General features: G+C 41.7%; 1 protein-coding gene across 2 annotated transcripts in view; it reads left to right on the top strand.

The window, feature by feature from the left end:
* Positions 1-1,711: 1,711 nt before the first annotated feature.
* Positions 1,712-14,267, top strand: part of CYBB (cytochrome b-245 beta chain) — a 113,961-nt gene continuing 101,405 nt past the window's right edge. The window contains exons 1-2 of one of the 2 annotated variants that reach the window (XM_078658259.1): positions 1,712-1,917; positions 9,225-9,320. In XM_078658259.1, coding sequence (XP_078514385.1) covers positions 1,873-1,917; positions 9,225-9,320 — 141 coding nt within the window. In that variant the 5' untranslated portion in view covers positions 1,712-1,872. The remainder of the gene's footprint in view (positions 1,918-9,224; positions 9,321-14,267) is intronic. The other variant, XR_013599948.1, reaches the window with a different exon arrangement.

A 14,267-nucleotide genomic window follows, 5' to 3' on the forward strand; every position in this document is an offset into this window, starting at 1 on the left:
CTCAAATTGAACCATTATGAATCCTTTTAAACCTGAACATCGTACCCTCTGAATAAAGGAAAACCTTCTGGATTTACACCGAGGCATGTTTAACAGATATCTGAATCCTAAACTTATCCAGCACTATTAATTACTGACTTCCTCGCTGTGATGTTGAGCCAGCCCTGAGGGAACTATACTATCAGGGTGGGATGTACTAGCCAAGGATGAAGCATGCCACAACAATGTGGGCGAGCCTTTTCGGTCTAATCTTTTTGAATATTGCTCGCATTTGGTCCAGTTACATCCCAACAACTTCGGTAGGGATGCTTCTGCAGTATTTTTATTGAGTGATTGATGTATATTATGGCGGATATACAGTAGTGTGACAGCATTTATCCCTCTTGGTGTGATTCACCTTATAAAGTCTTAAACACAGAAAAGACATGACAGATGGATTTAAAGTCAAAAAATAAATCTGACTGTGTCATCAGCCTATAAATGGCATACCTTCAACTTGACATAAACAATGAAAACAGTGATTAAAAAAGAACCATCGTGTTCCCATTGCTTAGTTCCCAAAGGAGACCAAATAATACCTTTTGTAAGTAACAGTATACTTAACATAAGGTCCTTATAAATAATTTACTTTTGGCAACAAGCCTCTACGATCTGTCTGTAATGGAAATATGTGATGGAAAGCTACAGGACGATGAATTAATCACAATTATGATATCACCAAAGAAAGCCACAGCTCGTACCTAAATATGGCGCATTAAAACGAAATTATACAAAAGGGAAAAATACGAGTACATCCTTGTCTTCCCCTTTTTCAAAACGTGTACCGCCCTGCCCCCAAATAGCTATAAATAAAATGATACACTATTTTGCAAACCACCACACAGTGTCGAAAAATGACCACGGTGCACATTTAAGTCGCAGACAGTAGGAAGTTCCAAAAACAAAAGAGAGGCTTTTTTCCCCCTAAGAGTTGCATCATTTTTTCGAACTTTCAAAGCATATATCTTCTTAGTAGGGGGATAGCCATTGTAATGTAGATTGTATGTAGCACAAATACATGCGTAATGCCGTTATCCTTTCTCGGGCCAAACTCTATGCAATCTTTGGCGTGGGACATCACGAGTCACGACTCAAGAAGCGTGATCTAATAGTGAAGCTGCTGCGTCATTGAAGAATTTGCAGCCACATAGCAAAGCACTCTCGCGAGACAGCGGCACGAGGCCCGTCCGTCCCCTGTGGAGAAGCAGCCCCAGTAGAATTAACTTACAGGCGGTAGCATTCCCCAAAACACATACATTCTACCTGAAAACTGCATCATTTCCAAGATTCAAGGCCGCTTATTCAAGGCTTAAAAGGGCGAATCTCTTGTCAAATACAAGCCCCTTGCACCGCCGGTGCGTCACTTTTAATATGGGAATAGGTGACGTACCTGCGGCGCAAGGGACTTGTAAATAAGCCCATTAGTATTACTATACACTCCACCGAAGGTACATAAAAGGTAGTATGCGACCCTGGACTCCAAGCTTGTATAAGCGCATATCCTGTATTACATTCCTGATGCCAGTTTTACGTGCAGAGATGGGGGGTGCAATATATCATATTACCTACAGACATACAGCAATGAGGCGCGCGTGGTACTTTGGGGCAATCAAGCACGACACCCTGGTTTCAGAAAGGGATTCAAAAGCAACGTAAAGATTTCCTCACAGCATTGCAACATTTCCATTAGCCAACTGCAGTGATAGTTTCGTGTTGAGGAAAAGGGGAAATCTGCAACAGCAGGGTGCCCATTTTCACTTCCTCGCGAGTCTTAAGAACTGCAGCTGCAGAGAGGACCCGGGCAGTGCGGGCAGACAGACGGTGACAGCAGACATGAGCAACTGGATTGTGAACGAGGGGATCTCCATCGTTGTGATTGTGAGTACACCAGCGGTTCACTTTTAATTACTGCCTTTCAGGCCTAGTGCAAAATCCACTATAGCCGTTTAGCTATAACTGTTGCCAGTGTTCAAACTTATGCGTGAAGTGGTGGGAATGACGTGGCAGGGTCACAGTGGTGAACGTTTTTAATGATTTGATTCACGAATGTGTAAAAATGTCTCAGCAGTGACCTCGATGCAATGAATATGTATGTTTCTGTGCCTGCAATATCATTTAGAAAGAGGGGGTAAGAAAAACTCTGAGTGCAGGTGAAATGTTGCACTACCGACTGAATGCCCTGTGCCGAAAGGCAACCTAAATAACAAACATCTCAACACGTAATTCATTGTGATACCCATGAGAAACTATAGAAAGGGAAAAGTGGATGAAAACGTGCTTGTACCATTTGCCATGATCTGAACTGAAGCATGTAGCCAGAAAGCATGTTCCATCAAGGCGTGTCAGAGGACTGTATTGGTGTCAGCAGTGACGGTTCAGGTGTGAGAGATGTAAGGTTCTCGTAGGGCGAGCAGAGCATCTACGAGTTATTCTGAGGGTGTCATTCAATTCTGCCCTCTAAAACAAGCCCCTAGTTTCCAGAAGAGTGCTTTGACAATACTGTGTTATGCTTGCTATTTCTACTTCTGGCAAATCAAATGCACAAATTAAGCAACTTGATTGTTGAACTGCAATGCGATAGAATCTGTTGCCTCCCAATCTTTACAAACCTGTAATCTTGTATCTGGACACATTAGGAGTGCTTAGAATCAGACGCGGTTAACGTAGCAAGAGCTATAAAAAAAAGCTTGACAAGGTGTGCAATTCACGAAGGTGGGCAATCACCAACACCCGATCTCCATCACAAGACGTGGTACAGTGGGAACAGTTTAGCCATGGCATTCGGGACTTCGAGTTTTAATCCTGGCTTTACCACTTAGCCAAAATATGCTGGTTGTGAATTCCAACATGTTTGCCCTTCAAAACTTTAAGGCAACTTCTAAACTCTCTCTAATTGGAAGCCCTGCGCACAAGGGTGTTAGACGGGGATCACAATCGAACTAGAAACTCGTAAGCATGCCTTAAGGAGGAACAGATGGACTGGCCAATAGAAAAGTGCTGATGGCTAGGGTGTATATCTGAAAAGATGCTAGGGCCGGGTCAGGGCCAGTCGCATGCCTAACATGTGGATGGCTTTGCCAGTGAAATTGATATTCACACCATCATTGGCACTTCTGCCCGGCATGTAGCAGTAGATTTTATGTTCTCTAGTGCCTTTTCTTTTAATCAGCTAAATTGCAGGCCGCAGCCTGTGTCCTTGACTTGGCTTTGCCAGCCAAAACTCGCTGATTTTCACAAGCACGCCTCTTGTCACAGGGGACCTGGAATGAGGCAGCCTGGCTTGTCTCAGAACGGGGAGGGTGTGGCAGTTGTGTAATCGAACTGTGAACAACACCTCCCTCAGAAAGACGTATGCAAAGAGACTGACAACTGAAAAGACCCCCTCCCATGGCCCATTTCCAAACGAAGGCACGTGGACACCCTGGTGACTTTCCGTGTTGCCCTGGATCCAATCTTCTCTTTGTGCAGGCCAGACGTTTTTTGCAATCCCGTCATCTTCTTTAGCACCCCCTACTGGCTGTTTTGTGTAATCCGTATTTGGCAGGGGTGGGGCAGTCACGAATTACAAAAGGCATATTAACGTCTCACGTGTTCTAATGTAGGATCCGGGTTTGACCTCCCCCGCCAAATTTGGAACAGGTGCCAAGGCTAGAGCTCACACGGCGCCTCTCATGCATGGGTGACCTTCTTTGTGACCCTGGCAGATTTATTGACTGTCGCCCCTACACGGGGGCGACACTGTGCTGTGGCGTGACGCAAAACGAAGGGACCCCGAGTAGTTGTGATGAGGGGCCCCTGAGCCTGCCATAGCTCACAGATTCGGTGGCATTGAGTTGTAATGGGGGGGGGGGGGGGGGGTTGCATGCTGAGGCCGGGACCCTGCGCCGCAGAGACTGCAGCGGCCCGTTACAAATCCGGAAAGCAGAGAAGGAAAGCGTGAGAGACGGAGATGGAAATGTAATTTGGAGGCATGATACTATGCAAAATCAGCTATAATAGTGAACATGAGAAAATAAAAATAAACAACAAATGGTGGGATTTAAAAATAATTATTTTAAATGTGCCCAGCAAGTTGTGTTTTTCTTTCTATATGAAAGACATTCTGCAGTGAAGGTAGCCTAAGATCACAAGCTATCTTAGTTCTTACTGAAAGCTGTTAAGAAATTTAAGGGTATAAATCTCAATTGACAACTCTGAAGAAGTAACAGGAAATTGAGCAGGGTAGCTTTCATATGATATCTTAACACAATAGTGTGTTTACTATAATTTCAGCTTCCAACAAATGATCCCAAACAGGACAAATACAAGTTAAAAATCAGGAAGAAAACTAGTGACTAGATAACAACTATTCTGCCTGGGGGAAGAAGCACACTGTGAGAAAGCAACACAAGTGTGGGTGTAAGAAGAGTAGCACATGGGTGGGAGGGAGTAGCACGGAGGGGAAAAAAAGCACATGAAGGAAACTCCTGGAAAACACATGCACTCTCAAGGAGTGTTTAAGCAAAAAGAAAAAAGCAGTTTCCTTAAAGGGAGCAGGCGAAGAATACAAGCCAGCCAATCAACGAGATGGTAAAGATGCTCTGTTCCATCACAAAGACAAACACAAGATGGACAGGCTGACACATGGAACGCCATTGAACAGAAAGCAAGCAAATATGTTTAAGTAAAGCTGACCAATGGTAAGCAATGGGTGGGCTGCAAGCAGCTCTACTGTTTGGGTAAACCCACAATATTTGTTTAGAAACCAGACAGCTTGTATTGTCTGTTGGGTTCGACTTAAAAATGAGTAACCAATAAAATTGAAGTTGTGTAAATACAAACACAACAATTTATTTTCCCAAGGCAACTTAATGTGAGAAAAGCAGACCAGAAAGAGAAACCGTTTTCACTTTAGATTAGACCATCTTCTACTTCATATATTAGTTAAATTTCACCTGTTCAAAAACTAGTATTGCACCCAAACTAGCTATATTGCTGTATTAAGACATTTATAACATTTGGGCCTTCCCAAGAAACAAAATATAAGATCACCCCTGATTAAACAAAGGGGAGTTAGAATCAGGTATGTTTGATTGGCTATTCTTTACTACTCCGTGTTTAGATTTACTTGTGTTCCCCCTTAGAATAGTCACCTAGGCACAGGAGTCTGCATCATTCAAATAAGTGGTTGATGAAGGACGGTAATGCCCCAATGCTATGTGCAGCCATTTTATTACAAGGAGAAGAAGAAGTTGTAAAAGTTTTGGCAGGAGAACGATAACCTTGACAGTAGGAAGTGAATCTTTGCCTCTACACTCCTATTGATGCAGTTGTTCTGACTTTTCCACGTCTGATTTGATGCATGTTTTTACTTTGCTAACTGTGAGTTGTATGTTTTTTGTTGTTTGATATGCTTTAGAAGATTCTTGGAGTGGGCCTTCAAGCGAGTAGTGGAGAATCATTAGGAAACCTTTAGGAGTTGACATTTGGCTTCCTTTTTTACGGTCAAGCCAACATAACATTTAGGGTTTCACATGTGGGCTAAGAATGTGGGTATCTCATTAACAAGCAACAATTCTACTTTTTGTTGGTATCAAATTATATTACGTAAAACCAGAGTATATAACATCAGCTACTAATAAAATTGAGGTTAGAGATTTCATAATGTTGTCCTTTTGGGATGAGAAGCTCATACAGCCAAATCTACAAATGATGATCAGGTAGTTAAAAATCATTTAGACACATAGGCAGTGGGTATTATTTAAAGAAAATAGCAACTGCATGTGAGGTCTAGTAGAAAAACAAATATTGAAGATATAACTTTTTAAGTTCCTACTGTAAACAAGCATTGTTGAAGCCATACGCTTGTCAATTTGCAATCTATTTACTTTCCAAAATGCTTTGTTTGATCCGGCATAGCCTCTGTGTCAATGTGCACACATCCACAGCTGCCATCTTTGAATGCACTGTATTATTTTTAACCAATCCTGATTCAAAATGACCATGGTGGATGTGCTTGCATGCACAGTAGCCATCTATGAATACTATTTTGTTTTCCATATCCCATTTGAAAATGGCCATTGTGAATCCGATGCATCTGCAGTGGCCATCTTTGAATGATATTTGTTAACATGAAACAAAAGCCATTTGAAGATGTCAACCATGCATGGCTGTGCGTGCACAAACTTGTGCTTTCACAGGCAGCCATCTTGAAATGGCTAAAACGCATTTTAAGTTAGTTGAACACTAAGAGCACTGGGGTCATAACAGATTAACAAGTGAGATGGGGCCAGAGGATTCGTGGTGGGGAGATATAGTTTGATAAATGAGAGGGAGACAGGGCAAATGATAGGAGATGGGGGAAGCAGGGAGAGAGAAAAGCCAACACTGGTGTCATCCTAGTTAGGGCTTGTCAGTTGAGTACAACTTTGTTCCAGTGACAAAGTGTGCCCAGGATATACATCTTGGCATACCCATCACACATAGGGCATCAGTTTTAAGTATACCAAAAAGTGATTGTAGGATACTTAAATTAATCTCACCAACTGGTATTTACCCTGGGCCTCCCTTTTTTATTTTGCCCACAATCCCACCTCATTGTTAGACCCACCCATAAACTAATCTGTATTGAACCTGCTCCAATAAGAAGTGTGCTGCCCAAGCTGCCAAACCAGGTCCATTATGAATCGAAACACAACCCAAGACTAGTTTCACCTTTTTGCATACTATGCAGCAGGTCTTGAATATGATGTAGATCTTTGAGGTGGTCAGCAGGATGGGAGGGAATAATGCAATTGTACTTCTTAAGTCTAGGGATAAGTAGCCTGGTAGCATGTGAAAGGCTCTTCATAGGAGATAGTTCACAGTTGGGTACCACTGTGAGTAGGGCGTTACCACCACCAAAGTAGAAGAGGAACATGCCTTTAATGATGATATTGTTATGCCAATTGGGAAGGCATTGTATAGTTCTGGACAGAATTGATAACTAGCAGGAAGTCAGAATTTCACAGAAATGCTTGTTTGAGTACAGGTTACTGTATGTAATCTTTCCAAGAGATTTAGCATTTGTACCAGTGTAGACATAATTTTGTCTACCGTCTTCTAGGAGAGTTAGTTCTAGATTTTGCCTTCTGTGATATTTCTGGCGGCACGCATGAAGAATTCTGGTCATGGTTGGTCTTTGTATTTAGGCTCAGATGAGGGGCAGGCAGTCTCTGAGCTGGGTGATATCCTCACTAGTGGAGCCATCTTGTTAAAGTTCATGTATACTGGTGAATTTTGTTTCTGTAGTCGGCCAGGAGGAGTCGAAGAGGTGATGCGCAAATGTTGGAAAATAAGATAGGTGTTTGGAATACTTTGCAAGTAGCTAGTACCTGCTGGGATCTAAAAGAACCTATCCCGGAGATGTAGAGACAGATGGATAACCAAGGAGAAACAGTGTCATCGAATGTAATACATGTTAACAGGCTATTGAAGACGGTTTGGTATTCAGAGGTTTCAAAAACTGATGAGATGTCAAAAAACCATAATGAGGGAGCCACCTATTTCTGTGAGTTGGAGTTGTCCACAGCTTTGATGATCATTGCTTGTGTGCTTAAGTGAGATCTGCAACCAGGCTGGTAATCATATAGGAGTTATAAATAATTTGGTCTTGCATGCAGACTACAGCTGCTTTCTCATTTACCTTTCCAGGGAACACATATATATTATTGAGCCGAAGATAGTCTGGTCATCAGGGATGGGGTTTGATTTTTCAGTAGCAAAAGGATTTGTCAAGATTTGAGTGTGTTGGGAGAGATGCATTGAGCAAGATAGGCATTGCCAATGTTGGAGAGTTATGTAAAAAAAAATGATGAGGCAGGTTTTGTATTGGTTTTGTGTGTTCTACTAGTAAGATGCTTTGATTTCAACGAGAGCCCTTTAAGTGGTGCCGGGTGGTCGATGTTGCTTTTAAGAAAGAGGCTCAGTGATTAAATCAGGTTATTGACAATGACTATGTTGCCAAGTTGTGAAAAGGAATATGAAAATATATTACCTGAAAGTGTCAATAGGGCAGCCCTGGAGGAATGGGACTGTTTGGTGTTAATGCATGTTTGATGCTATGTGGTGGATGAGGATTGGGATGTTAGCCTGGTCTGGCCGGTTCAATTGTCAGCAATGGATGACATTCAAGGGTCTGCATAGTGATAAACTGAGATATTTAAAGTGGGCTATTCAGGCATATGGTGTTGACGTTTAGCAAACCCTTACCGGTTGGGTGGTGAAGACTTCTGCCAGTTATCATCCCTGAAAAAGTTATCATTGGAGTATTGCTGTTGGCTGATAAATTGTATATTTTCGGAATTTCCTTGATTAAGGATTTTCTTATTCTTGGAGGTCTATAGATAAATAAGCTAATTAATATGATGGAATCAGAGATGGACAAAAGGAGCTCCATGAAGATGAAAGTGGTGGTTTTTTTTTACCATCCAGGGTGAGAAGGTCCCATAATGACGCAACCAACACATCTTCTCTGTGTCTTCAATATGTTACTTTCTATAGCCAATGGGGACAAGAATCTTTAAAATCCATGTTGAGGTAGCAGTGATCCGTGTCTCTGCAATGACAATTGCAGCGAATTGCTTTGATCGTGTCAATAAGGCCAGAGATGCAAATTGTGTCTCTTCACTGAAGATTGCATATATACAATGGGTGTGATGGCGTCAGTCATGTCCTTGGTGTATTATGGATCCTACATCAACAAACATGAAGTCTAAAGTGCACTCAGAGTGTGGCTTGAGAGTGACGATCAGTGTGATGTGGATGAGGTTACTGTAGTTGCATGTACTGATGTACCATATGCTCGATTGATGTTTAAGTCTAAGTTACAGAATGGAGATCTGTGGCAGTCCTGCAGGTGACAGTTGTATTTGGTCTTTTTTGTGAAACTTGGGAAAAGTACGGAAAGAGAGAGGGTTCATCCGGATTGCCAGGTTACTTTGGGTATACACTCCATGCAACTACACTCCACAAGGATTTTTCTCTTTAGTGATGCTGCGGAGTAAGAGTGTCCCAATTATTCAATTTGTTTTTCATTCAATTAGCTTATTTTTTCTTTTCAGATGTGTCTAACCCATCTAACACAAGTACAACACAGAGTCAAACCTTACGAGCCTTGCTATTATTCTAATGAGTTTTAAGTATAACGATGACTAATTCTCTTCTAGATCTTGTGGCTGGCAATCAATGCCTTCCTGTTTGTGTGGTTCTACTTGGTGTATGATGTGGGTCCGAAGTACCAATACTCCAGGGAAATATACGGGGTAAGTATGACTAACTCAGCACTGCCTATATTTTTTATGCAGCCATTAGAAAGACTTTAAAGATATACGCTAGTTGTGATTTAACACAGTATTGCAGTTTATGCCGCAACATATTTTTGTTAACAAATGTTATAATAAAAAAGTTAGCGTATTATACTTTGTTATGATGTAAGAAAATCATCTTTCTCATACTTCCGGATGTCTTTTTGATGTGGCCAAATTCAGAGCACCTGAGTAACAAGATTTACAGGTCTGTTCAAAGGGACTGATTAACTATTTTTAGGGAAAAGGGACCACTTTTACAGTGGCGGCTGGCATCTACTGAGAGGGGGCGGGCAAATGGGTGGTTGCGAGCATGGGCAAACAAAATAAAAAAATATAGAAAAAAAAGAAAAACACTTTCTGGATAGACAACGTCCTTCTAACTCTGACCTTTTCTGCCGGGACTGCAGTGCAGGCCTCAAACAAACCCCCTCGACCAATCCTGGCATGCTCAAGTTGAGTTAACCAGCATGTGAGCAGCACCCAGTTTGGTGGGAACTTCCCAGCGCACAGGGGGCCGGCACTTCCTCTCAACCTAGCTGTCACAAGACAGCTAGATAGAGAGGTATAAAGTGTGCATGTCTGGCTGGCTGTCGAAAGACACTTGGCCAAAGAGACAGATGCACCTTAAACAGTGCGAAGGCAGCCCTCTGCCCATCACTCCTCCCTGCTGTCACTCAGCAGGCCCCGCCCCTGTCCTGACGCTCGGTTCAGAACGAGATGATGACAAGTAAAATGATAATGAATTACCATTTAATTTTTCATCATCCCGAAAAATAAAATGGTAATTCATTGCCATTTTATTTTTTACCTCTGGGGCTTTGGAGGGCATTTAAGTGGGGCGACGGTCCTCTGCTCCAATGGAGGAGCCAACCCTGAATTTTCATTTAGGATGAGTAGCGTACATTTAATCGACAGCCATTGGTAACTACAGTTATTTTGCGCATGCTAGCCAAAACGTCTTGTAAGTATGAGCTTTTTACTTTTATTTCCTTAGTAATAAACGTGCTCTGAAACAGAGCAATATTTTTACAGGTTCTATAGAAAGAATCCTGTTGCTCTCAATTAAAACCTACACTTAAAAGCTTTACGTGGTCAGAATCAATGTTATTTGCCAAAACCAGAGATTAAAATATATTCTAAACTATTTACCACACATTAATATTAGAAATGATTATTTTACTATTCAAACGTAAAATTTGGATTAGATGGAGACCTATCCTGCATTATTTACAAACTAGATATTGACACCCTTCACATAATGTCCTAATCAGCAAAGGCAGACATTGTAAATATGCTCTATTCCTTCAAAACCCTCTAGAAATCTTTTCCACTGTCATCTCTGATCCCAATGACAACATCCTTGAGCAAGACCCCTCTTCACCTCCAAGAATTTCAGCTTTTTTCTTAATAATGCATCATTTGCTTGTACAACTCATAGATGCCCCCCCCTCAGTGTACAGTACTCAGCTACATCTAAAATATATGTACGCTGTCTTTAAATACCGCACGTCAAATCAATAAAATGCATGTGAATTTTGCTTTTAGTTACTGGTTGTGCATGACTTCCTTTTACTCTTCAGCACCCATCATCAGTCTGCTCTTTCAGGAGATTGCTTATACTCTTCTGCTGCTTCTTCGAAGTGAAGTCAAAGATCAAAGAGAAAGGATCTATTGTATCCCATACAAATCTGACTTTTAGTGCTGTTCTATCTGGATCTTTAATCTCTTACATATATAGTCAATTGGAGAGAGGTAGTGCTATAGGGTCTCAGCGTTTGGTTAAGACTACTATAACACTTTCTCTACCTTGATTATTGCCACAGCCAGACATCTCTGCAGATCTTAGCTTTGCAAGAAGTCTTCTTCTAATATCCATCATCAGTCACCAACTTAAGATGTACTGAGCTTCCATCTTTATACGTTACAGAACACTCTATACAAAATTAACCGTGATGCTGTCCGCAGACAAACTGTGAGCAGTATGAGAGACTAAAAGTCACATGGCCTTATTTGGAATTTTCAAGGAAACCTCCAGTGTCTTGGGGAAACTACAAATATGGTGTAGAACATATTAGCTGAATTTATTCCAACACAGTGTTAATACTGTGAAAGAATTTCAGACGTTTGAGTTTTCTTCATATTTAAAGTTATATAAACACTAAATGAAGCCCAGACATTCTCAGACTGAAAAATAATTGGGAACCTGGTAAATTGTTGTCTGGCTTTGCAGGAGTTGTATCCTTCAATTTACACCAAATGGGATGAAGCACATTTCCAAGTCACAAAATTCATGTCTTTTCAAGAATGGTACAGCTGGATCCCCTCAGCTATCTTTGGGGCATATTATCTACAATCTGCGATAATCATCACAAAATGAGGCTAGCGCGTGTTTTTGTATCACCGCATGGATTTTCTCGCCTTGTTAGCGGTGTATTATCAACGCGTCGCTCACAGGCGATGCAAAATCCAGAAAAATCGGTGGAAACCAGCGATAGCAGTCTGAATCCTGCGATAAACTACCTGCGATATTGGAATGCTTGCTGATACGCAAGTGTGTACTTAAGCTGACAATCCACCTTCCATTGGCGAGAGGGTAAATCAGCTTATTTTCAGGTGTACATTTTAATCGCTTCGAGGGTCCAGGGCGGGTTGCTAATACAGAGACATTGTGTTTGCGACATATTAAATGGAGTTCTTGTAAGGAACGCCTGCTTCGGATCTAATTAGCGATATATATCGCTGGCCTGTGATGAGTCCCGAAACCGGCTTATATCACAAGATAACATGCGCTAATGCATGTTAACAAGGCCTTGATGATAGCGCGATAATGAAATAGCTGCTTTAGCGCCGAAAAGGGCCGCTAAAGTGGCAAAAATATGCTTGCTAATATGCCCCCATGTTTTTCTGAAAAATCGGGAACTGTAGCATAGTGATACTAATTCCTTTTGTTTAGAATCCTCCCGTGGACGTTACAGTTATGGAGGAATTTACGTGGTTACTGTTTTTTTAGAAGGTTGTATATTGTCATCCTTTTCTAAATCTGGACCAAAATACCACAGGATATCATATCTGTTCTCTAGACTTTAGTGCTGTTATACCTGTGCCAAGAGAGAGCAAGCATTCAACAGATCATGGAGCACTCCTTGAGCAGTCTGATAGCATGTTTCTAGAGGCCATGCTCAGCAAGTAGTTAAGAATCCTCACTGTGTAGACCACGGAGGAGTTTCCACGCTCATGGTCACTAGCATTGAGGAGCTTCGGGTGTAAATGGACGAGGCAGGAATGCGAGAATGTCAACACGAGCCTCTTCTCTACATGCTAAACCAACGCCAAGTGTCAAGAAAGGGACATGGACAAGCTTTTCAAGATGATGGTCTCTCCGAGAGTGTGCTCTGATGTTCCTAATCCTAGAGGAAGTACATTCCTTACCTGTGAAGTCAGTTCATGTTTAAAGCACATATAAGGATGCATTTATAAGTGATAGTTTAGGTCACAATAAATGTGCTCCCTTCTTGCTACTATTTTTAGTCATGATCTTTGCTTCTTGCAGTTTGACCTTCCCCTGGATCTACTTTTGGATATTGTTGGTTGTCTCTTTCCCCTTGCCTGGTGTCAGAGGGAGTTTGGTGCTTTGCTTCTAACATATTTATGAATCTATATCTTAATTCAAGAGCTACAATATGGCTAATGAGATTATTTACCCTTTGAGGTTTGTTACCTCCTAACTGGAATTTGCATAAGGAGCTACTTGACACCTTTGACATGTACTATTAAGTGCAGGTTGGCACCATGGCTACTGGGGTGACTATGAAGTGCAGGTTGGCACATCGGCTACTGGGGGGTGTTGCCCTTTCTTTGGGCATTCAAGAAGGAGACTGAACTTACCTTCTATGTCCATACTTTAACAAGTGTTAGCCCTAGACAATCCTTCACATGAAGTAATATTAATGGTAGTAGTAAGAATGTGTAAATACACAGAAGGGTGAGCAAAATTGAGCAATTTGTATAAAGTTTTGAAAAAAACAGTGTGAAATGATCTTGATTGTATCGCACATCCAAACTGAATTTGACAGTGTGTCTTGGGTTCAAAGATGATGCGAGATTGTGCCAAGAGTCTAGTTCAAGGAGAAAATGTCTCCGAGATGTGGATTTTCTGTTCCTACAAGAAATTTGCTGCTTGTACCAGTCCCCATCAAGTGAAAATCTGTGGCTGCAAAATGTAGCACAATTTGTGAAATGCAGAATCCCATATTAACAAAAAGTCCACACTGGCATTAGTGTAGAAGAGCATAAGAGATGGAAAGGAAGAGGGTGACAAAGTACTTTGAAATGAAATATGGTAATGTGCGAAATAGTGTGTCGTCACACTGAACATGCTCATTATGGATCACTTGCAAGAGATCCTGTAGTGAAACAAAAGGCCACGTGTCTGATTGTGCTACTCTATTCAATCTTGTTTTTTGTGGCAGCAACATTAAAATAAATAAACTCCACATTTGTAAAGCGCAAACTTATCCCCCCTAAGAGTATCCAGGCACTGGGGGGCCGTCTGGGGGATTAAGTGAGCTTTTGCCTAGAGTCACGTGATGCTGAGCTAAACGGCTGCCGGCGATCGAACCGTGAGCTTCGCACTCTGGAGTCACTCGCTCTGGCCACTGCGCCACATCTATCAATACCTTTTTCCTCGAGGCTACCATGACCCATGGAAATCTGCATGCACTGAAAAATGCTATAAGTCACCCATCTGGAAATATGACGTAGGCCAAGGTACTTGTTGCAGCTGTTGGACACCTGGGAGTGTTCCATATCTTAAATTGTGTTTTATACAACCGTGGTACTTTGAAGTTCAGAGACATCCCAAACTGTAGAAGAAATGCCAACTTTTGAGCCATCACAGAACAC

Source organism: Lissotriton helveticus, chromosome 8 (genome assembly GCF_964261635.1).
Source record: "Lissotriton helveticus chromosome 8, aLisHel1.1, whole genome shotgun sequence".
Classification (NCBI taxonomy): domain Eukaryota; kingdom Metazoa; phylum Chordata; class Amphibia; order Caudata; family Salamandridae; genus Lissotriton; species Lissotriton helveticus.